Source organism: Diuraphis noxia, unplaced genomic scaffold, assembly GCF_037042655.1.
Source record: "Diuraphis noxia isolate RWA-SAM2 unplaced genomic scaffold, SU_Dnox_SAM2 contig0002, whole genome shotgun sequence".
In the NCBI taxonomy this organism is placed as follows: domain Eukaryota; kingdom Metazoa; phylum Arthropoda; class Insecta; order Hemiptera; family Aphididae; genus Diuraphis; species Diuraphis noxia.
Window position 1 is genome coordinate 82603214 of NW_028301712.1, and position 27742 is coordinate 82630955.

The 27742-nt window shown below is 26.7% G+C and overlaps 1 protein-coding gene across 3 annotated transcripts in view; it reads right to left on the minus strand.

Annotated features, from left to right (window-relative positions):
• Positions 1-9947: 9947 nt before the first annotated feature.
• Positions 9948-27742, minus strand: part of LOC107173405 (5-hydroxytryptamine (serotonin) receptor 1B) — a 227506-nt gene continuing 209711 nt past the window's right edge. For all 3 annotated transcript variants that reach the window (XM_089220486.1, XM_089220487.1, XM_089220488.1), the window contains 3 exons: positions 24626-24735; positions 15834-16160; positions 9948-12852 (listed from right to left, as the gene is read on the minus strand). In XM_089220486.1, coding sequence (XP_089076612.1) covers positions 12027-12852; positions 15834-16160; positions 24626-24735 — 1263 coding nt within the window. In that variant the 3' untranslated portion in view covers positions 9948-12026. The remainder of the gene's footprint in view (positions 12853-15833; positions 16161-24625; positions 24736-27742) is intronic.

Below are 27742 nucleotides of genomic sequence, written 5' to 3' on the forward strand. Positions count from 1 at the left end.
CTATTATTATACCAATAAATTAATTTGACAATACATTTCGTATAAATAGTTACTGAAGAATATAATAGTGTCATTTGAAGCTTAAAGTTGCCGTATACCTTTCTAACAATGATTTTTAGAAGACTTCTCTTTAAATGACGGTTAAAATAAATGTTATTACAATAATTCCAAAAAATGTATAAATTAACTAAGAAAAAAATCAGTATCATTGAACTTATCTATACTTAGATAGCTAGATAAATGACTATTTGGATATGTTATTCATCTCTGACTCTCTGAGACATATCATCTAGCATTACTTTGAGATCAATATTCATTTATCATTTATCATTTAATGTCCGACAATGTAGAAATCATCGAAACTTTTAATATTACATTAAATTAAGAGAAATAGTAATTTATGTCAGTAAAATTACTCTTTAAATACTTCAGTTATCGTGTCTCTATAAAAAAGGTTTTTTATTTTTTTAATTAATGGAAATGTTCTCTTATAAGTCTATTTAGGCACTGGTATGATAATTTATTATAATATTTTAAATAATTTTTAAATACTTATGATTATATATTTACATCAATTAGAATATTAGATAAACGTAAAGAATTTATAGCTATTTTAAGAGTTGTACGATTTGCTCCTAGCTCTTTTTGCACTTTGAGTTGCACCTATTACTTATAGCCCTAGCCAAGAAAAAAGGTAAAAAGTTTTTCAAACAGTTGATACTTAATATAAAACTACGGAAATAGGTAGTTAACGAATCAAAAATTATCTATGAACATCCAAAAACCACAATAGATATTTAGAATTTTCAACTTACAGAAAGCTCGTTAAAAACACTTATCAAAAAGTAACAGTTATTTAGGATTATAAACAAAAACTATGTGGGATTTATTTACTATTTTGTCTATTCCTCACCACGACGATTAGTATATTAATTATGATTTAAAGTCAACATATAGGTATTTTCTTATAGTATTTATTTACTTTAAACAATATTATATGTTTATTTTTATAAGCTTTGAATTAATTACGTCTTGATTACATTAGTAGATGTTAAATATAAAATTTCTTTAGTATTTTTAGAAAATAAGAACAAGTTAGGAAGTCAATTTTGATTTAAACCTTTTAAACGACACCTTGTAAATGAACTAATGAGCGGATTATCTTTGTTTTAATAATATAAACTATGTTGGAATAAGATGAAGTTAGAGAAATACTTGAAAATTAAAGTTTTCCTTATTTTTGATAATACACATTATTCCACTAAATGTAATAGGGTTATGTGTAATCGTATACCAAGTTTTTAGAACCGCATACAGAAGCCTTGCAAAATAAATCACGAGATGGGTTAAATTACAACTTTGTTTTAACGTGTTTATACAGTGTTTTAAAGCACATTAAACCTATTAAAAGTTCCATTATCTTCAAACTTTACACGTACCAGATAAATACACGTAAAGACCATACATTATTATTTTCATTATATCTCATGTAGATTGAAGTCATATAATAAAAGTTTTGATCAAATTGATTTTGATAGGCAAACTTATTATTCCGATATTAATATACCTTGTGTGTAATTTAAAAGTAAATCTAACGTTAATATTTGAACGTGACCAATATAATACACTGCTACTATTATAACTCGTCATATGATTGGCTTTTAAAAATAACATACCTATTACTTATACCTATACACGAAACGGGGATCCATTTAAAGTAAAACAGTCATTATAAATATCTTACGATAAACGGATCATTCTGTGTATATAATAAATATCAGTACCCATACCACTCCAATATTGTTTTCATTTACCCACAAATTGTGGCGTAGCCAGAAATCTCCTTAGGGAGGGGCCCACTAGATAAAACACCAAAATCATACGTTTTAGTATATTATATTTTATATTTAATTAAGACAATTTAAGTACTTATATTAAAACCTGTACAATTTAAGTAATGCCTATTATTATCATCCACGACGTCGTTAGATTCTATTTTAATTTTTTTCTGTGTTGAGTTAAAAAAATTAGTTATCTTCGATGTTCTTTTATTTTGTTGCATATTACTTTTAAATTCGGTTGTCAATTTATACAAATATTAAAATATATACACAAGTAGATAGTTAAGTTATAACTTATAAACAATAATGGGCCACAATAATGGAATAGGTATGACGAGTGGAATGTTCTCGTGTAGTGATGTTTTTTTATCAGATTCGGGAGTGACTTTGCAGTTTTTAATTTGGTTTACATATTATTGAACATGAATCAAATCAATAAATGGAAATGAAATTTAAAAGAAATAAAACCAGACAACTCGATATGCAGTGTATAGGGATGGACAATTTCCGGGAGCACAGAGCGATGGGAACATGTGGGAATCATGGGAATCGTGCAGCAGAAACAGTGGGAACGAATTAAATCAATTTCTCACTTATAGTAGTCCTGGTTTAAAAATATAAAAATGTAGTTTCAATATTTGAATATATGTATCTATATACCTATATTATGTACTTTTACCGATAGAGTCGATAATACTGGCGGAATTAATGGTTCCCAATACAATTATCTGATTTTATATCAAGTAAATTAAAACAAAAACACATATGATTCAATGCAATACCATTTTTATAGCTGTTAATAATAATAAAATAAAATTTGAATGGAAGTTATGAAGTAAATCAACATTTTTTAAATTCTTTTAATATTTCTAAAAAAAAAATCCTGTTAAATAAATAGGTATGTCGAAAACAGGAGATATCGCAGAAAAGTTAGGCAAATAAATTATCAAATAACGCAATTTAAATTTATAATAACTAATATTATATTTTATGGGCATATTGGAATCTTGCAGATAAAGGTCTACGGGAGGACACAAGGAGACCCAAGAATCTAGTCCATATTATCGACGCTCCTAAAATATACGAAATTCAAGATATAATATTATATAACTGTACATCAGCATCCATGGTAACTATATAGCGTATAGATAAAATAAACGGGGAGCTATATGTATACCATATGAATATTTTGTTGGCGTCTCTTGAGTTACGCAAACAATGAATAATCAACCAACTTTTGTGTGATTTTTTTTATATTTTCCATATTCATATCAGAGTCTAAAAACTACTTTTTTAAAAGTTTCATCAGTGATTGAGTAGTTACTTCAACCATATAAAGCTACTTATTCTGAACGAAAATATTATTAAAAAAATGTTTTTTAAATGATTATACTATAATATGAATACTGTGAATACGTAGTTATACTTATATGTACAAAATTCACAAATCAAGTTATGTGAATAATTGTTTATAATAATAATAAAACAGTTATTTTAAATTGGAAATTTTTTGAAATTCTGGCAAAATTCTTTTCTTGATTTTTCGTGAGTTTAAACCTATGCTGTGTAATATAGGTTTTGCCATTGAGTAGGTAGGAAATTGGTGTGTTCAATTTGTTTTAAATGATATCATATTTTTGTATACGAAAATGTGAATATGGGTGGAGGAGCACCTATTTTTATTATTTAATTTTTATTTCAAAATAACAATAAATTTGAATTTTAATGCCGATCAAATGAAGAAGAAAGAGAAAAACTAAATATTATACCAACGAACTTATTCGAAATAATCGGACCCGACAGTCAAAATGAAAAAATCATGTCATTCCTCAGGACAACCGAAATAGACAAATACATTTAAGTAATATAAATATAGTCAACAGCCATAAGCCTCAAAGTTCCCTTATTATTGTAATTAAATTTTCACCTAAAACATGTAATAGTATAATGTAAATTGAAGTATAAAGCTAATGGCCCATGTCGCCAAAGCTACAAAGATCTATGAAAAAAAATTTGAATTTATTGAAAACAGGTGTTGCCTAAAAGCGGTTCCTGTTTTACCGTAGCTGTTTAGGATATGCTTTGAATTTTGGAAAAAAAAAATTTTAAGAAAAAAGACAAAACATAAATAGCGCATCAAAATGAAACACTATTATATTATATAAAATATGTGATATATATTTTCATAGACGTATGTGTTATATTTCTATTTATGTATGTTTTTTTTTACGCTTGATATGCATCTATCATTTTATTTGCTACATAATTTGCTATGTATAGCAGCACGGCACTTTGATGGACGGATATAACCTTATCCATAAAATATATTTTTAAATGTATTAACATTATGCCAGCGGTGATCGAATTTTGTAATTATTTTTTTATAATTATCATTGATAATGTACATTATTAATATAATCCGCTTAAGTGAAATTCTCACTCAATTCATTGAAAATTATTAATCACTTAAAAATACCTGAGTTATATAATGGCAAGTATAGTCTTAATATATAGTTATAAATCTAAACACAATTTAATAATACATTGACGGAATTTATTAATTTATTCACAAAAGTGATAAAATTAACTAATGCCATGCACACAAAATATAAGATATTTTATCTCTGATATTCCTTGATCTATTTAAAATTGAATTATTTTAAAAATTATTTATTAACACAGTCCATTTTGTTGATGTTCACAATGTGCTTGTCATAATCATAATGATATAATATTCTTTTATATATATATATATATTTTTTTTTTGTAAGGAGAACGCACGGTAACATTAGCCATTGGGTGTGGGGTGGTACGGTAGGGGTTATTTTTGTATATTTGTTTGTAGGTTTTTATGTGAGTAGTGCTGTAACACGTGTTTGTGTATGTGTGGCAAGGATATGTTGCTAAAAATCCCTGGTGGTCACCCATCCGGGAGCTAGCAACTGCGGCCGGTACGTACGCTCAGTGCGCTTCCGCAGATTGAGCGTACGACCGCGCCTCACCAAGCCACATTCCTTTATATTATAATGTAATTGTTAGTAGGTGCAAAAACATATTAATAATGTTCTGTTTCTATAAGAAATGTTTTATTTAATATTAACATTTTAAACTCAAGCGGCTATATTATTACTTATTACCTATAATTTAAAAAATGAATATTATTTTATTACAACAATTATTGTGTATCTATTATATTATATTTTATGACAAATAGATATTGTATAGGAATATCGTATATTAAAGAAACATGTAAATGACAGAATCACAAGAAAAATAACATTTTATTTAAACTAAATACATGCAGTTTTTGATGAATAATTAATTGTCACAGTAGATATGTTTCCCGAGGCTGCTATATAAACCGGATACAGACGAGTTTTGTATCTTTACCTATTACCTACTTCCTACCAAAAAACTAAATCTCTCGGATTGAATTAACAAACATAGTATTTTTATAAGCCCGTCATATATAATGCATATTTTTACGAGGAAGAATTTTATCTAATGACCTAGCCATATTAAATTCGTATGGGACGTTTGTATAATCTTATTTCCAATTAGTTAAATAAGAATGCAAATTTAAATGAAAAAAGAAACAAAAAGGTAGCTTAAATTAATGGTTCAGATTACAATTCTGTGTGGGTAGTATTGCGTAGACGGCAGATGGTGTTTAACATTTATATAATTTATAATGGGTCGATGTATTGTAAGTCGATTTGTGGTATTCACCATCAGTCGTTGGTGTCTGAACAGCAGAATTTTAACAAGAAATGCGTAGTAAGACAAACTGAGAAAATAAATTTACAGCTATAGGTAAAAGTTTTGCAATTAAATTTTGGTTTTACTTTTTGTAAAATAAATTATTTGTACTAAATGAAATCGTGAATATTCGAATTTAAGATTTTATGCGATTATACGGTAAAACAACTGATTTTATAACAAAGTTGTTTTTCGTTATTATTTCTGTGAATACATAAAAAACTATTTGTCTGGGTGATCCACGTTGCGTGTGTAAGATTGAGTGAACAGTTTAATTTAATAATTGTAATTTTTTTTTTTTTTATTACTTTCTAAAAAAAATACTAAATCATTTAACATTTAACAAAAAGAGTTGAACAATATTGAGAATAATAAAAACCATGTGATTTTTGACGAGATTTCATATTTAATTAGTGTAGTCTTTAAGTACAAATAGTTTCGGTAGCCACAATGATAACTTTATTTGCACATGTGTCGATTTTGAGAACTGGTTAAGATGATTAGTTTGTTTTTAAATCAGCCTTGTCTAGCTAATTGCCGTTTCTCTTGTCCAGTTTCGTTTGGATTAGATTTGTCACGTTTGATACTGTTGTGTCTAGCAGTCTGACAGAATTATGGTTTCATGTAGATCAGATTACATATCTGAGTTCCTATTTCTTCTGTCACTCAGAATCTTAGTTGGTAATAAAAACATAAAAGAAACTCAAGATTACATTTTTTTTTTTAAATTTAAAATTTAAGTATTATGTTCATATTTTCAATTATACATATTTCTTTTAATCCAAATCAATAAATCACACTACTGATGTTTAATATTTGTGATGAACGACTATATTTCTTAAACTTATTTACTACGCAATTACTCAACTTTGAAATATAAATTATCGTTTCTGTCAGAGAACGCCGATATACTGTAGTCTTATAGGTATGATATTTATTTAAGGAAATTGCACAAGTAGAAACTGTTCTGAAAAGAGCGTTAGGTTAGGTAAATAAAAGTAGCATTTACTCATTATAAGTTGATATACCTACAGCTTTTCGATAAAAAATAGCTCACTAAATGTCACCTTTTATGTATAGTAATTAAAAAAAAGGCCAATCATAAATTACCAACTGGTAAGTGAACAAATATTTTTAAACTAAAAAATAATTCGTTAATATTATGTAAACATTATTCTTTTTTAATTTTTACTGTCAGCAAAATAAATAAACATTTTATTATTTATATACATTTTTCTGTATTGGTATTTAAATTATAGAGTTTTATTTTTCTATACCAATTATCAAGAGGACATTTAACATTTATTCATTTATTTTTAGGTTTACTATACACTTGCAGAATAATGATAAGTATTGCTTTCCATAATATATACTATTTCAATCATATTGTTTATAAGTTAAAAATAAGTTGTGAGATTGAATATATTTGAATAGGTATAAAGGGTACAATTTCTGTGTGCCAGTAAGGAGGTTAAACTTTATGTAAGTTAACTATCTATAGTTATAACACCTCCAATTTACGATCTACTTATTGAGAATCCAATATTTTACCATTATACAATGTTCACTTTTTAAAATTTGATACTAGTAAAAAGTTAATGTTTACTAAAGATTCTTGAATTATATATTACATCGTTGTACTAAATATATAACATAATAATAAACTATTATTATTTATTTTTTTATTGATCTTGAAATTACGAATAATTTCTTCTCAGACATCTGAGGCCATTAGCATCACATTTAATTTTATACTAGAAAAATAAAAATAAATATATGTATAAAAAAAAGTACATAAAAATTGATATTTACAGTTGTTAGTTTTAAAATTTTATAGCAATTGGAGAATTTGTGTTGCTTTGAAAATATTTATGATGCTTACTTCGTTGTCTAGATTTGGACAAAGACTTGTTCCGATGTCATGGCTTATGTTTAGTTCTTCTCTTAATTTTTCATTAGTTAACTATTATTATACCATTACTACAGCTAATAATAATAATAATAAAATAATTTTTTCGAGTTTTACAAATTCTTGAATTTTGAAGATGTAGTTCTGATTTATGACTGTAGTTTCTACGAAATAAATCAGTTTTTTCTTCTTTAGTATTTATTTAAAATGTTATTTTCAAAGAATATTTTTAGTTTCAACAATAAACGAAAGTATTAAAAAATATGATTATTTAGATAATAATAGTAAACCACGTGTTCATAAAATTAACACATGAATAGTGTCTATATTATAATATTAAGACGGTGTTGTCCGTTGTTTTGAAGGTTGTCTAGTTGTATAAGTAATTTGTACAAAATAACAACTTTTTTTGTTCAGATATTATTTTTAAGCAAACATCAAAAGAATCATATAATATATTCCGGTAGTTGTTGAACAAAGACACGCTATTATCATGAAAACATCAATTGAAACATTTTTTCATATTTTAACTATTATCTGACAGCCCGTAGTAAAGTATCTGTGTGTTATGCTACTAAATATTCAGCATAATAATGTCGAACAAATATTATTGTTGAGTATTGTAGTTTAAGAAAATAAATGTATACTTATATAATGTATATGAATACTTACTATAATAATATTAATATAACGAAAAATAAAATTTAAAATACCAAATATATTATATTCTAGGATTGATAAACATAATATGAATTAGTCTATCAGGTAAAATTATATTTTTTTAAGAAATAAACATAATGTTATGTATAATAGCACAAAGAAGTAAGATAGTTAGAATATTATGCTTACGTATATAGTAATGGGTAATTATTTATTATATTAAACTTGATATGTATAGTTTTCGAACATTAAACTACTTTATACCGATAGTGGTTCGTTTGAAGTACAATGAAATTGTGAATTGAACATACTAAAAATCCGGAAAAGTCGTTCTCCCCATAGAAGTTCGAGTGTAACGTGCAACTTTTCAATGAGTAGAGCAATTTTTACAGTGTAACAGTTATTACAACAAGAAATACCCCGTCATCCTATGATGAATATTTTGTAATTTTTACAATATGAATATTTTATACATAATTTTATTTATTGAACTCATTTTTTCATATACTATATTGTATTAACTTAACAATACTGGTCCTTGATTTCGTATAAAAATAACAGTATACGAAATGGTAAAAAGTTTCAAGTCTCTTATGCTTATGTATTTCCTATATTTTTAATAACATCATAGTGAGCACTACTACAGTGAGAAAAACTCTGTAGCTATTAAATATTAAAACTTAAGTTATAATATCAAATTATATGACAAATTCTGTCAACATTTAAAGTTAAACGCTTACAAAAAAAATGCCAGTTTTTTGTTTTAAAAATGTTATTAGATGAGATTTATGATGGACCTTATTGTATAACATATATCACATATCAGATATTTTTAACTATAAAAATCTTTTTTATCAATATTTATAGAAACAAGTCAAACAATTTCTAAGGTACTAGTTTAAAGTCGATCTAAATTATTAATATATTAATATCGTGCAGAAAACAATAATTTTAGAATATTGGTAGATTATTTCAAATTATTATGATTGATATTTTTTAATTAAATAGGTACCTATAGGTAGACGGTAGACCGAAATATAGTTTGAGAAATATTCGTGAAATAAAGGTGAATACTAATTTATTAGACGTTTTACTGACAATTTTTTATCATTGACGCCTCAAAGCTAAACATACCAACTATAATCTATATTCTTCTTGCTACTACCAACTCGAAAATTATCATCGGAATTAAAGATTGAAGCATTTTTTTTCGCTTCAAAACTTGATAGTAGATACACAATACAAATACAGAATTTATTGATTGTTTAACCAACAAATCATTACAACACTCCATTTGACTGGTTATGTTTTGTTCTTGCTATTTTTTAAATTTTAATATTATAGGCTTGATACTCACCATAATACTCAGCGTACTTACCATAATATTATCTGACCTGTAATTTGAAATTTGAATTACATTGATATATATTATCTCTTAAAATAAAATATAATTGTTGAGTTATTAAACTAAAAATACTAGGAGGTATCATAAATTAGCTGAATCGTTAAAAAACGAAGGCGTTCTGTTACAAATTTAATAAATAACATTCATTAACTTTCAATAATACATAATTTGTTATTCAGTCCAACAATTGTAAACAAGTGTTTAATAGACATATAATATAACATGTTGAAAAGTCATATTAGGATAATATTATATTTGTAATTTATACATACTACTAGCCTCTAGTAACCAATTCGTTTATTATTTTATATTTTAATATAATATAATATACACTTCAAATGTTTTTTTAAATAATTTTTATAACATTATAACGTTATTTTAGTTAGTTAAAATCGTAATTTTATTAGTAATAAATTGAAATACAACAGGATCAATAATTAAAATAATAATAACGTGGTAATATAATAATAATATATTATGTTAGAACAATTAATAGGGTTTTCAGTATCAGTAGGTGTATGTACCTACTATTTATTTGAATATTGAACTTAATAATAACAATGATAATAGGCATTATATAAACTTATAACACAATTTAATTGCTCCAAACTGAAGTGGATTTATCATAAAAATGATAGCTCCCGAATAAAAACCAAAACAGTTTAGAGCAGTTTAACAATTTATCATTAGAGGGTATTCGGTACAATCAACACAATATTTGAAAAAAGATTAGTATAGGTAATTAAATATTAAGAATCTTTACAATATTGAGTTTATAATACAGCGTAGGTGGTCAAAACGGCTTAAGTTGATGATTTGCTTCTTTACACATAATATAATATAATTAAATAATTAATTAATAGAATTTAATTATATTTTACAATCTGAAAAAAAAATCATTTCAAAATAATATTAAATCGGCATGACCGGAAGTAACACATAAATAAAACTAAAATTTATACAATATAAATAAGTAATTTTAAACTAGGTATATGCTGAGCAAATAACGACTTATCTTACTGTTGCACATTGTTTTCAACTATGTATACCTATCCGTTTTGACTAACCCCACATTTGTAAATTTCCCTTTAACATTATTTCATTGTACAATTTTTTATTTTTATGAAAAAATGACAAGCTATATAGTAGCAAACGTAATTAATTATATTTACACATGTCAATCATATTTTACGATTTTCCATTAAATATGGATATATATATATAGTTTAACAGTAAAACGCACTCGGCGAGTATTTAAAGCCTATGTAACTATAATTTAAACAATTTAATAACGAAATAGTAGTCGAACCGGCCGACTCAAATTTCCAGCAGTATAGCAGCGGCAACAGCAGCAGCAGCAGCAATAGCAGCGGTAGTATAGCAGTAGTAAAAGCTCTGTACATCAAAATAAAAATCACAAAACATATTACAAATCCCGTTTCGTCACTTGTGAAATAGTACAATGGTTTATCTATATTGTTGTATTATCATTACAATACTAATGTCGGGTTCGATAATTGTTTGATTTGATTTGATTAATAATGATTCACTAAAATTGAACTGGCCAATCATAGGCCACTGTAAAATATTATGTTTTTAGGTGACTAATTCATTAAATCTTAAGTGATTGTTTTTAGCAACTTGGCTTCAGAATTTAACTTTCTCGAACCCATTTAAAGAGTGTTCGGATTTAAAATATAGAATATATTTTATACGAAAGTTGTTTTGACGGGGTTCTGCGAAAATAAAGAAACAAAGCCTAAGTGTTGGATACATATTATAATTTCATTGCGGCCTTTAAACGGGACGAAGTTTTCTGCCGACATTGTCGAATGCATATATGTTTTATATGCCGTGAAAATGGCTATATTATAATATCGCCAAAACATTGGTGTAAATAATAACTATAATATCTTGTCGTTTCTTCTCGTAAAATAATAATAATAACGATAATAATGGTCTTGAACGGATTAAAATAGGGACACAACACTCGGGCGAAGCGAGCTAGGGTCTGCAAGCATGTGTGTGTGTGTGTGTATTATCGACTGAAATATTGGTCTACGAATTTTACGATATCTACCCTACAAAAGAATTATGGTCGAACCAGGTCACAATGAATTTGCGTAAATCTCGGCAGCCATCTGTGGACATTGTGGACCCCGCAAGGACCGATGACCGTTAATCACCACCCTCATCGCCAAGCGTTCAAACACACATACATCCACAAAAACACACTCACACACATACACAAAACTTTTACCTACACATGCACAACACACAAAAAAAACGCGCAATACTCATGAATTAAAAAAGTATAATAATAATAAGGCGTCGGGTTTTTAATAATGTATAATACGTATTGTATCTAATAGTAATAACAATAATAATATTAATAATAATAATGGATATCATGTATAATAATAATAATAATAATAATATTGTGCGCGTTTCATTATCTCCTATACGTGGTGCCGCAAATCATTTTGGTGAAAGCCAACCGGAACTCGGGACTGAAAACGGTGTAGATGATCGGGTTCAGGGTGGAGTTGAAGTAACCCAGCCACAGGAAGAAGCTGGACACGTACTCGTTGATCACACACCCCTGGCATAGGGGCATGACCAGGGCCATGATGAAGAACGGTAGCCAGCACACGACGAACGCCCCAGTGATGATGGCCAACGTCTTGGCCGCTTTCCGTTCTCGTTTCGCCTCCAGCGACTCCTTCTTCTCTCGCTTCGTCTTCACCCGAGCGGGAGCCGGAACGCATATCCGGTTCACGTTCATCTCGATGACCGTGTGCCGGCCGGCCGAAGGGTCCGTGATGGTGGGCCCGTCGTCCTCGATCACCGGGGGCTGAAGCTGGTTTTGGTGCAGCTGGGGTTGGTGGTGATGTTGTTGATGGTGGTGCTGGTGGTGGTGATGGTGTGTCGCCGCCGACGTGGCCCCGTGATCGTGGTTCGTTGTGATCGTGAACGCGGTGGTCTTGTCTTCGCCGCCGCCACTTCCGCCCACGCTTCCTCCACCACTTCCTCCACCGCTTCCTCCACCGCTTCCGCTGCCGTTGCCCGCCTTTGAATGGCCACCACCGCAACCGCCGTCCTGCGATGACTCGGGCATCGAACAGCTCGAGTGGCCGTCAATCAGACCTATGCTCGAGCACACGGCTGTCTCTTCTACTTCCTTCTTCTTTTTGATCCGCAGGAAAACGGCTTTCCGGAAGAAACCACATTTTTTGGGCTCGGTCGAGGCGGCCGCTTCGTCTGCCGGCTTTTTTAACCTGAAACACACACAAACAAATCGGTTAGGTAATCAAGAGGTGTTTATGGAGAAATGTCACTCAAATTGTTGGAGCACGGAAATCCGGTCTATAGGTTAATACACTTATAACTCGACGGGAGTGTTTATAATAATCTCACAACTGTGCTGGCGGTCGCGCGCGTGACGTTCCATCGTTATTACCGATCCTATTTCAATGGCTATAATATATTATGGTGTAATCCTTGGCCGTCCAAGTGCTTCTGATACCCACCACCCACGTCAAAGGAAAAAGGCCGAGTATTGTTTTAGTAATAGCACAAGCTTAAAATACTGACGATAGTTTGGTTAAATCCACAGGATAATCGTTTTATCTCTACGTAATTATTAAGCAACACTGCTGCAGTAGGCATACGACATAGGAATCGACAATAGATTATTCAATGAAAATCGAATATGAGAGCAAATAATAAAATTGCGATTGTTTGTAATATAGTGGCGAGGCGCGGTATTTATGCAGGATAGGCGTTGATGAAAAAAATTACAATATAATTGATATCTACCTGCTCATATTATAATATTTTATATATAATTTCACACAAGAAATAAACTACACAGTGGCGTAATTACGGGGGGGGGGGATTTGGGTGTCGTATCCTCCCATGACCTTTTTTTAAAGACTGGTTGACTACATTCACCTATGTACTTCTTTATCTAATAATATTATTATTATTTTTTTTTATATATATATATATATATTGAAATAAAATACCTTTTAATGTAAATGTAAAGCAATGTAAATGCGAATTAATATTATTATAAATAGTCTATATTTTATACTTTATAGAAATAATACAAAAAAACAAATCCTTTATGCTAGTAGTACATAAATACTTCGTACCTAGTTCGTTTTAAATGCAGCCACGCAAGTTCATAAGTATCACTATTGCAATATGTTTTGTGTATGTTTTGAGTTTGTTTATGCATTGTGCAGCGGTACAAAAATAAACCCTGAGCAGTAAAGTATTATTTTATCGCGGATCGACGACACTTGACGATTATCAGATTATTTTTATCTAGATTAAAGACTATTGTCATATCTATCCTATCTTATCCTATCCTACTATTTTTCCGTAGTCCTATTGAACTAAAAATAACTTATCGATTGGTACAATTAATCGAAATTTATTCCATGTCTCATGTTGTCATAAATATATTGCTCTGAATTCTGAAAGGTGCTTATAATAAATACTTTTGATTTTTTTTATAGGGGGGGGGGGTATAGGTAAAATTTTAAAACATTTTATCCCCCCACAAACATGGCCAAATTACGCCACTGAAACTGTAAACTAAAAACCAACCATGGTAACGAGTTTGTGACGGTCGATGACGTGACGATGCAGTTACTGAAAAATAAAATCAAACACAATATGAACGAGACGCGTCTCCATTGCTTTGAAACGATAACCCCTACCTCGTCGCTAGAAAAAACAAGACAACGTCTCATGTTTATTTTTTACAGTGAATTTATACTGTATTTGGATATTTATTGGAACGACCCGTCACGTTGGGCACCGTCTGTTCACGCGAGGGGCTTGCAAATGGTCTATTCTAAGAAAACGATAATGGTATGACAAAAATAAAATATTTTCAAAAATGTAATATTGAAATATATATAAATATATTTTATTATTTTATTATGAATTATGATTTATGAAATTTGTAAAATAAATATTTTATTAAATTTATTATTAAAATTATTTTTCTGTATTATAAATGTGTCAAGTCGTTGTCTTATTGTCTCCTATGACGCATGCCGCTAAAATTAGATCATTTTCTTGGCCATTAGAATTTTTGTAGGGTGTTTACGGTTGGTTGAAGAACATGTATATGCGGGTCGAAGATTTGTCACTAAAAACCTCGGATACCCATCCATGAACTAGTAATTTCGCTATACTTAACCTTAGAACACGTTACAGACTGTCTGTCTTAAAAGTTGCACCAGGCCCCGAATATATATTATATTAGTGTATTATATGTTTCAAAGTACCATCATACTGCAGGTCTGCGAGGGTTTAACTCGCAGAATATATAATAAATAAATATTTTATTGTTACTTATTGTGTCTAAAATTATATAATAATTTTTTTTTTTTTTTTGGACGGGGAAGTGGTTGACGGTAAAACCCTTCAAATAATTTATTCATAAATAACAATAAATAATTACATGTAAACAACTCGAAGTTTTGTGAAATATTGTAAAATAAATTAAAATATATTATAAAATTAATAGCTTTAGTATTATATCTATATCATAATTTGTTAACTTTAAGTTGACTGTTGACCTTTATAGTAAATTATACATATTTTATTAGATATTAAATAAAATTCAAACAGAAATAAAAATATTCAAGCCAAAAATATGTTAAAAAATGTAATAAATTAAAGCTTAAAACAAGGAGGGGGGGGGGAGAAACGATATATTCGCGTCACTGTAAAATTCAGTGGGTAACTCCCATCTTGCTTGACATTGATTACGTCTATGTGGCATTGTGGCATCATGGTTCAACATTGATAATGACATATTTATTTATTTTGAAAGCTAGTAGAGTTATTTATGCCATAATTATTGTTGAATAAAAATTATATTAATTTAATGGGTATAGTGTGTGCTTTTGAGACTATTATATTTTACATCCTGTATGTATGATTTATTCTAATTTTGAAAATTAGGAATGTTTAGTTTTTTCATTCGGACCATTTTAATACTCTTCATGACTGTATTATTAGTTTGATTAATGTCTGTTGTGTATTATACTTTTTTTTGAATTCGGATGTTTTATATAATTACATACTTTAATTTCAAAAGATTTATTTAATTTTTATATGTTGAAACAGAAATGTATAAAATGTATTTTAACAATACTGAGTATAATGTATTATCTAGTTAGTAGTTAGTAGTATCTACATTTAATTTAATACACTTTAAAATAATCGATCTTACCTAGAATGTTCTAGCATTGCGTTCCTTTGAGCTCTTCGCCTACGAATCCTTCTCCTGGCTATCTTAAATATCTTCCAATAAAGAAACAGGATGACTAGTAGAGGCAAGTAAAACGTTGAACATGTGGCAAATATCTGATAGCCAATGTCTTGACTGACCATACATCGCTGTTGGATATTAATACGGTCCAGGTAATCCGGGTCCTTCCAGCCAAACTGTGGAGCCAATGACACGACTAGTGCCACAAACCACACCACAATAATCATACCCACTATTCTTCGACCGTTTCTCGTATGGATGTAATCAACATTCGTTACAGCCCAATATCTGAAAAGCAAATATCATTAATTTGCATAATTGATGTATTATTATTTGCATACACTTTGTATTGATTAATTAATTATTAAATATTCATAAACAAATATTAAACCATATGGGAGCTCGAAAAAAATACCTATATATTTATTTAATAATTAATCAGTAATAATTTTCTCTCGTTCTCTTTCACTGTTCTCTCTGCATACATTTATGAATAGATAAAAATATATTAACCAGTATTAATATAATATAATATTTAAAAAAAATTAGGCTTATTATTTAAAAATCGAAATGATTGAGTAGTTTGATGGGAAGAATATGCTCTTAAATGAGGAATTTGTTAAAATATATTATGTCTGTACCAGTATATTGTATAGAATATTGGTAGGTAGATCAGCCTATATGGAAATTAAATCTAGACAATATAAAATACCAATATTAGAACAAAACTACAAAAATAATTGGAATCGTTTTTTTAAAAATAATTTGGCGTAATAAACGAATGTTAATGATAAGATATAGGTCAAATGAATAACAAAAGAAGAATTTAAAAAAAAATCATAGAAAAATAAAATTCTTTGGAAAATGTTGATAAGAAGACGAATTAAGTTGACTGACTATAAAATTAGACACGAAAAGTTGTTAAAATTATTGATTGAATGTGTAAATAGATCAGTCATCCGAATTCGAAGTAAACTATAAATAAGTGTAAAATAAAATATGTGAGGTATAATATACACTTCCGATTTTATTAATTTAAAAAAAAATTGAAAACTATCTAAAATATTATTTTGAATTACTTGAAACAGCATTTTCAATAAAAAAGCAAATATTTTAATCAAAATTATAAGGAAAGAACCTCGTACGGATATCTAGTCTAGTATACAAAATAAAGGATATAGGTCCATCAAAGATCAAAGGTTTGAGTCGTATTTACAACCGAAAATAAAATAGGATTACTGAAACGAATGGAAAAAAAGTTATGAATCAATCTGAAGATTGATAACAAAGAAAAGAAAAAAATAATATTTTTATTTTATCAAAAATAAACATGTTGGTGAAAAGTAGGTGACTGTTCTGCCGTAAGTAATATTTTTATGATAAATTAATAACAGCAACCATAGTAATTTATTTTACAAATTATTAGTGATACGGTCGGTTGAATTTATTTTTGCCGATGACATTGCATTTAAAAATGCCTCGTTTAATATATTATAAAATATTATATTATATGTCACAAGTTTCATGACCTATGAAAAAAAATTTCAAATGATAACAAATATTAACTAAAATCGTTATTCTTTGTTTGAATACATAATTTTCGTTCATATTTTAAATAACTTAAAATGTCTCTAGTAAAATAATATGTACCATACATCTTTTCATTTTTGGTTAAAGTATTAACTCATGAAGAACCTTAAATTAAATTTTAAAGTTTTTTTATCAGGTTAAAATGTTTTCATCAATATTTATAAAAATAAAAATAATAGAAATCGTCAAATGTCTAAATGGCTTAAAAAGGTTCAAAATATTTTGAAAATGTTATGTGTGCCTAATATAAAATACTATTAAATGTTTTGATTATACCTATGGTTATTCATTTTAAAGTAACACCTAAAAAGCAAAATAAATTTTGTCAAAAATTAGTTTTCCGTAAAAATTCTCATTTTCCTTAATATTTTTATATTTTCGTTTTTTCCATGATTCTTTTGAAAAATACTGGATATCTTTTATCCTGACCTCTTAAAAGCAACAACTAAATCCAATTTGCTGCCACGAACCACCCCTAACATTGAAAATCAAAGCATTTTTCCAACTATGAATGTAACTGTGTGTACACAACACACAAAAAAAAAACACTACACATTGTTGTAAAATCAATACTCTATTCAGAACCTAAAATTATATTCATTTAGTGACAGTAAAAATATTTAGTGTAGATAAACTTGCATTTTAAGGACGAAACAACCAATTTTATAACGTTTGTATATTATTTTAAATTTGCCGAGTTGTATGGTTTTAATTTAAAATGTATTATGATAATATTAGATTTATTATAATGAGAAACAACTGAATTACTGCAAGGCTTACGGATATGTCAAACAGAATAAATTATATTATTTTTTTTTTTTTTTACTATACTCACGAGTTTATAAAAAAGGGTGCTAAATTGTTTAATACGTTTTTATACATGTTATATCAAGCTTCTTTAAATATATCAAATGATATATCCTTTTTTTTCTGCAACGGTATAACATCAAATGTAATTAAAGCGTCATGGAAATAGAAATGGGTCCAAGGACAATTTAAGTAAATGTACCTGCATAATTACTAGTAATGCAAAGTATTACAATTTAATATTGAGATTTCTACTGAGTAAGCTAGGCTTGGGGTAGAAGTTAAGGGTAGGTATGTATTTCTAGATGACCCTTTCATATATGTTTTTTTTTTATTTATTCATATAGCTATCCCTTACACGTATAATCCTCTTTTCAAACGATGTCCAATAATTACCAGTGAAACAAAAATTATTCAACAGGGAAATATATTCAGTGAACAATCAAAATCCTGCAAACATATTCTTTTTATCACATCCTTCCTCGTCGGTTATCTTGCCACTTACGCTTTTGTCCTAATTGCCTTTTTAATCAACATGGACTTTCTTCATATTTTTTTTTCGGCAGACTTAAATAATTTTGAGATGGTTTTCCCCTATTCCATTTTATCATCAGATGCAATCGATTTTACTATATTTTATTTTTATTATTTTAGAATTGATGTGAAGTGTAGGAATTTTAAGTTTATAGTGTTTTTTTTTCCAGAACTTCACTGATTAATTAGATGGTCTTAATTTCTCTTGAACAATTATTTATACCATCATTTTATAAACATTCTTTATGTTATTTTTAGACAGATTTCATATTTTTTAAGCAATGTTACAATTGTTTCGTTTTTTTCTTACAAATTGTATTTTATATTTTATACATTATTACAATAGGTAGTTAATTGCACGAATAAGTAAAATTAGGTAGGCACATAAATATATTGTTAATAGATATGGATAAGTGTTTTTTTTTCATGCAATTATTTTATATCATACATAAATATGTTTATATAATTAATTGTCGTATTTTATCAGTACTACATAATTAATGTTTTGATGATAGATTTTTTTTTACTGAAATTGATAAGCAGTATACTGCATACTCGTTGATAAATAAATGCAATTAACTAATTATGAATTAACAAACAAAAAATAAACCTTATATAATTCCATAAATAGATTTTAATTAATTACTTAATATCAACGAAATCCTAAAGAAGGGAGTAAACCTCTAGTGATTAAAACAAAGATTTGTGCCAGATCCAAGTCAGGATAAAAATGAGAGGGAATTCTTCTTAAACCTTATACAAATTTACATAAAATCAATAACTTGACTTTTTATTACACTAAGACGGTTTAGAAATGTTTATGAAATGCAATATTCATTGTATTAAAATTAACAATAATAATTCAAAATATTATTTGTGAGCCAAATATTTTTACTTCTATTTTGTCCTTAATTCAAATTGTTACACGGATAAAAATAATATTCCTGGAAAAACTAAATAAAAGCTTCTGCAGCTTTTGTGTATAATTAAAATAAATTTTTCATTGATTTATATTTAAAACATAAGATACTGAGTACATTTATTTACAAGCGCAGCTAAAATTAAAATATATAATTGTATTCAAATCAAGTTTATTCGATTAAGTATCTACTTTATTTTGTTTGTAAAATCTGCCTCTGTATTAACGCCTGACGTAATTTTAGTTAATTTAAAAGTGTATGGTTTTAATGGTGTGGTCAATTGATTTTTTTTCTTAAATGTATATGTATAATCACTAATTACATTGAATTAATGCTTTAATTATTTTATTATTAGCTAATAAATATATAATTTATCCAGGTGTTTTAAAATATTTTATCACAATAGTGGTACTGTTTATTGATAAAAATAATGTTTTTATATAAAAACAAAATAATTATTTAATTATTTATATAGTAACGAAAAATTACTTATAAGTGAATTTTGAACTTACTGTTAGTATGATATATGTATAATAATATATATATATATATTTTTTTAATGTTCATTATTTATGTAAATTGTATAGTGTAGGTACACAATATTTTTATGGTGGATTGTTAATTTATGATTATAATTATTTATATTTTATTTATACTCTAGATAGTTAAATAGAAAATGTATGCTAGTATTTTATCTGTTTTAAAATATTATTTTTTATTTGTATTGATTCTTAGAGAAGATAATTATTGACCACACTAAATAATATGTAAAATAAAAACTATCCATAGATAATACCCGCAGCGTCCACTAATACTTAAGGGGTCATTTTAAAGTTTTATGTGATATGAATAGAATTGTTTTAATATAATTTGATGAGCTTATAAAATTTAAGTTTTTCAAAACTTCCGATTATTTATCATGGGAAATTTTTAAATGAAGAAACTTGACTTATTTTTGGTTTAAAAATTAGTACCAATTTTAAAGTTGTATAAATCTATTGTTGATCATTTATAATAATCAATGTTTAGAACACTAGATTAGCGCAGTCATGTGACGACGTTACCTACGTAGATGTTATATGATACTTATATATTCTCTTTTAAACACTAAATAAATATATAAATAATAATAAACTATTAGTTGACTAATTCATTTTTTTTTATTATTAAACCATATTTTTCTACATAGCTGTAGTTGTTTAAAACTGTTTTCTTATGAAAACGTCCAGCTTAATGTATCTATGTGATTAAAAAACGCAAAATTTATCAAGGAAAACCAGTTTTCAATATAAAAAATTAGTTTTATTCCTTGTATATTATTATTTATATATTATTTTGAACCGTCATGAACTAGTCAAATATTTTGAATGATCTGCACATTAGGTAGGCACATATATATCAAATATTAATATCACAATATAATTATTGACTTGAGTAAATCAATTTTCTGTCGTTAAGACTAAATGAGTAGGATTGTACAAAAATATTAGCATGTTGGCTAAGATATTAATATCATATTGAAATTATAACCTTATCTAGTGACATACGGCATGGATATATCTGATTTATGACTTTCTATGTTCAGAAAATTAGTAAACTCCATTGTCATGAATATTAAAACAATGTTGGTGTTGTTTAACTTTCAAAAGCTTCTTTTAAGGAACTTCATGGTTGTAAGTAAAATAACGTAAGTAAGATATTATGTGTGTGTCAAATGATAAATCATCTATAAATATGGGCTTAAAACATTTGATTTGAGACAAAATTTTAATGTTTAGAAATTAATTGTGTATACTATAATATAGTTATAATTAAATCGTATTCTTTTTAAATATTCCCTGATTATTTAGGTAGTTAGTTATGATTAATCAGTGGTTAATATAAAATATATAATTTATATTATATCCCGGTATCCCAAATCAAATCAACTTATAACATAATTAATTCTATAAAATGAATGGAATTGTATAATTTAATTTAAATGAAAAAAAAAAAAATAATAATAATAATATGAATCATTATTGTAAATGGGCTTACAACAATAATGTTTGTCGAAACTTTGGATAAAATAAATAATAATATGCTATAATACAGTGTATAAATTGTATATTACTTACAAATACGAGTAGCTGTATCAGTTTTAGTTAAAATATTATATTATAAGTATAAGTGGAGAAGTTCAAGTTTTATTGCAATTATTATTTCTTTATTATAATTGTTGTATTCATAAACTAGGTATTAAAAAGCAATTAGTATCCTTCAAAATCATAATCTACTGCATTTATCAATGTGATGTTTCAAATAAAGATTATTATACATTATTTATAGGCTATCGTTCAGTCTTTATAATTCCTATACTTTTATAAAATACCCAAAACTAAATCAACTAGGCTTACAGATTTTTAATAACAAAAAAATTAATAAAGCTATTAGTTTATTTATGAATTTTTTAATGGAATTATATTTTCAGAACAAAATATTTCATGTGTAGAATTGGAAAATCATCACCGATTGAGGGGTTTGTTTAGTCGGAAATGTCCCAATATTTTGTAAAGAAACAGTGAACAACTTTTATAAAATATTAAGTGATTGTTTTTAGATAGATAAAGTTTCTCCTGAGAATTATTATTATTTTTTAATAATATAAAAACATTATGAATTAGTTGTAAGAAGCCCTAACATATTATTGTTTTATATAAAGCACAATACTGCTTGTTTCTGTTTTCGTACAAAACTGCCTGGAAAACTACCATTATTGAAACTAATTTTCAATCGATTGAAATCTATTATTTTTATAGATGATTGAGAGAAAAAAATGTTCATCTTGAAATACCAATCATCATTATACTATAGATACTTAAACGAGCGAGCAATGTATGAAGCTTTTATCTGTTTTGTAAATTATTTGAGTAAAAGTATTCAAATACTTTATTGGTAGAGAAATACGTATTTCAAATATTTACGAAAAAAATTAATAACAATTTTTTTTTATAGACATTAAAGTTCAAATTTGGACGAAATTAGGTACATAAAAATAATCAAAAAATAATAAGGATCTCAATTCTCAATTATTGTAATTTAAAAAATATTTTTTGTTGAGGTTTGAAATTTTGAACGTAGGTATGACTCACTTCATGATCATGAAAAAAATTAATTTAACCTACCATATTACAAATTAAAAAAATAAATAAATACTGTAACAGCAATGCTAATGATATATTATAAAATATATACTAAGTAATATAGGCTGATAGACGGGCTTTTCTCAGATTGGTTTTTCGTAAATTCAACATATATATTTCTCAATGGTGAAGTCAAATTGACATCTACTACAGTACAGCAAAGCGGTTATATAAGTGTAATATGTATTTTCACTTGACTGTGAATTGTAATGTAATATTTCAACTTAAAAAAAAAAAAAAAACAAGGAACTTTTTTCCACTGCATTGATATAGGTTTTGATAATATCTCATCGTAGAGTAACTATTCTTGTTAAGAGTTTTCCCATTATTTTAATCATTATTGTAATAAAATAATCTCTACGAATATTGTAGTTATAATATTATATAGCTTAATATAATTTAAACTACATAATGTACAAAAAAAATGTTTAAAAAAGATTATTAGGTACATATTAATGTACCTAATAATCTTTTTTAAACATTTTTTTTTTTATCAATATTTTTACCTAGTTGGTTTTTAATTTGTTGCAATAAGGTCACAATGACAATGGAATTTAAAAGAAAACATAATTATTTAGCTATCATTGGCTAGCCCAATAATATATGTTCTCAATTTTATAATGATAGTGTGAGATGATGACGCTTGATGCATCCTTTGGACCATTGTTATACAATTAAGTTAGTACATGTTTTGTGATTTATATAATGCCGTTAGTAAATATTTATGTACCATTTCATAAAACTCGAGTGTCGGATTAATTATTACCCATATTTAGCAAATTAAGTGGCCAAAATGGCCTAATCTATAATCACTGAGTTGGGTTTTGGTTTAGAAATAAATTATTTATGTAAATATCGGTAACTAGGTAGGTACCAATTATGTTTAATGTAATATAGTGTAATTTAATATTAATTGAAACGTTAATTTGTTTTGAGTTCGTGCATCTAAATTTACATTTAATTAAAAATTATAAATACATGTGTTGTTATTGGTAAGTAATATCTTATTTTGGTAGGTTTGACTAATTTTTGTTCAAAAAATCAAGATTAAAATAATTTTAAATGTTATGAAAAGGTTCATAAAACAAATAATACTTTAAATACATATTTCTAAAATTTCACAATGTATAAAAATGACAACATATAAGATAATATATTGGAATATTCAGCATCCACACAATTAAAACTTTTTAATTGAAAAATCAATTGATTGTATCTAAAGCTTATCTTCAATAAATATTTCCGTTTTCGCTGTTTTTCTACAAATATTAAGAACATTTCTTATAACTTGCTAATCTTAACTCCCAGCTCCTCAAGTACAATCTAAACCAACATTTTACTCAAATATATTAGCGATGTCGGTAATTGGAGTAAAGCTTCTCAAAAAATACATGCTGAAAACACCAAAAACCAAAATTGTTGCATCTATATAGCACGATATTATATTAATTGATAAATTAAAATATACTCAATGGAAATATTCCCGTTAAAGCACGAATAATTTAGTTTTTTTGCTTGATAATATTAATAGTATTATAATTGATGTTATTAAAAAAAAAAGGTGTAAAAATAGAGCTGCCAAGTAAATCATTTACTAAATAATTGTTTATTTTAAGAAAGATAATCCTGTATGGTTGACTATTCGTCATTGGCGCTTGTGTGACTAATATTCTATGAAGTATATATTATTATAATTTATTTGAAACAAGATGTACATTACCTATCAACAGCTATTGCGACGAGATGAAGTATTGAAGCTGTACAACATAGTACATCACTCGAAGTCCACATATCACATAGTTCTGGGCCTAAAATCCATCCTCTGCTTATCTGTAAGAATAAAAGTACTTATTATTCTAATGAAAGTATGCCGTTAAATAGATAAATGTCCAGCCACGTGGGTTTAAGGTGAGTATTTATATTCATCATATCTATTAAAATAAAACGTCTATTAATATTATATTAAGTTTATTTTATGTATGCGTGATTTTTTTTTTTAAACATACATCAACAATAATTATATTAAATAATGATTTAATAAATAGGTTTTAATAAATGAGAAATTTACGGCGAAACACATCACAGAAATTACTAATTTAAAAACAAAGTATTGATTTAAAACCATTCACTTTTTCTGAGTTCGAACATGTATTGAGCAAATATTAATATTCAAGTGGAGTGTAAAAATATATTTAAATCTAAACATAATTTACATAAAACGTGTATTCAATTTGTGGTATAATTGAATTTGTTAAACTAATATGTTTTACATCTACTTAATTGTTTTCAGACTTCATCTATTTTTAGTTGTTATATTATTTACATAAATACACAGGTAATCAAATTAGAGTTAAGTTAAAATAATGAATTGATATAAAAATTAGTTCTTTTTTATTATTTCATCACTGTTATTAACATAAAACAAAATGGTATTTATTTTTATTTTTTCAAACAGTAATTATTGTAATGATATTAATTTACAATTATTTCATTTTGAAATTCCTTGTCTTATAGTTATTTTATCTTAGGCATAACTTAAAATAGTTACGAGATTGATTAAACAATGGGTATATATTTCTCTCAAGTGTTTTGTTTTTATTGATTTAATGTTTTAAAACTTTCAACCAGAAACAAAATGTAAGTACCTATATATATATATATATATATATATATCCACCACTGTAATACATTCATCAACGCAAAACGCAATACTATGGCAGAATCGGTCTGCTGTTAAATCCAGACGCTTTGTATTATCGTGTAAACACGGTGAAACGGAATGATTCGAAACAAATCCCAGTATTATTAAAAACAACGAACAACTGATTTGACTTTCCAAACATGTTAATGATTTTCTCTAGTGAAAACCAACCCTTCTATTCATACACCGAAAAACTATTCGATGGTTATAAGAATAATATTTACTTTTCAGACGCAGGTAAACGCGTATTGAGGTTTAACAGCTGTTGTATTATTAAATCGTACCATTTTATATTAAATGAAACATTATATCATATTTTCATAAGCGAATATCAATTTAATACGTCAAAAAAACTGATTGATTGGTCCAGCTATCTGCCGGGAATGCATTACTATTCCGTGTATTTTCGGAAAAAAAGGGTTTTCACATTCTATAGTGGTAATAATTTTTGACAATTTATAAAATATTTTAAATAACTACATATATACTCTTGGGTTTAAATAGTTCACTGTGATGTTGATCGTTTGAGCTTAAATGTAGAGCCAATTTAAAGCCAAAAGTAATAGGTAATTGATCAGATTTTAAGGGGGTACGTAGTTTTTTGTCGTATTGATTAAAAGTAAAATATTTTTCACAGAAATATATTATATTGCATCTGAACATTTTTTAGAAATGATAACTTATATTTTACAATGTTATTTAATAAACAGAATTTAGGGCGTTTCCCTATACATATGTGTAATAATCCATATATTTTATTACACATATTCCATTATAGTATACATGTATAAAATGCTTCTTTATTAGTTTGGAATCATAATATTTCAGGATTTTTGAAAACGTATATCTACGAACTAGATTTTGATTTAAAAAAATATGTGGTTTCCTAAATTCGTTAAAGTTAGTATAATACATGTACATAATTTTTAGATCAAATTTTTAAAATATATATTTATTATAATATAGCTATTTAATGATAAACCATGTGTGTGCTTGATGTTTTTGAAAATTAAAAAAAGTTCAACTATCAATTTATATTAATTATTCTTATAGAGTTATGCATTTTAAATGTTATGATAGTTCTTTTGAATCCTTAATAGAGAAATCAATGATTAAACTCATGCCAGATTTATAAAATAGGTAGTTTTATTAAATATTTTAAGTATCAGATAAGAGTTCCATAAATATTTGCCATTCTAAGTTCCAATACCTATTTTAATACCGAAATAATTTTTAAAAATTAGGAATAAACGATTTTAAAATAATTTAATTAAATGGACATATATTATAATGACACACAGCCTGTTTCTATTTCCAATAATAATTACGCGAAAAAGCGTACGATTCAAACAGTAATATGTCACGCACCTTTTTATTTTAACTGTCATTATTAATTTAGCACAATTCTTTGGCTTAAAATTTTAAAATTAGAGTAAAAATTAACTCAATAAATATATAATTTATTCTACTCTCATTACATTTATTACATTTGTTTTAGTATATTTATATAATAAACATTAAATACATTTAAGCCTATTTGCATGATGTAAGCTTTTCATACTTTTATTATAATATGTAAAGTAACGAAAAACGTAACACAGGTACAAATACAGCGTAACACTATATAATATTACACTCAAATACTCACGAAATATAATAATAATATGATCAATATTGTAATTTATTGGGTTCTATTTGTTTTTTTACTGTAAATCGTAATGTTCATATTGAAATGATTTTATATGAAAAAAAAAATACAAATAGATAAAAACTAAAGTAGTGCCAAATGTTTTTATAGTTTATCATAAGAATTTAATAATATTTGATATTTTAAACCTATATATTTATAGTTACATTGAGTAGTTTCAATGTTTATGGTCTAAGATAAAAATATGTATAAATTACTTAGCACAAGGAATATTAAATGCATGGTATATAAATGTCACATTTGCGTACAAAACTTGTACATTAACGTTTACAGCTGACCTGATTTTAAATTACAAACTTTACTTTTTAACCTAAAAAGTTACAAAACATAATACAGTCTTATTAAAAATAATAGCGATATTAATGGTCAATACTTCTCAAATGGTTTTACTTTTGTTGTTTTTGAACAAAATGTAAGGAAATTATTGT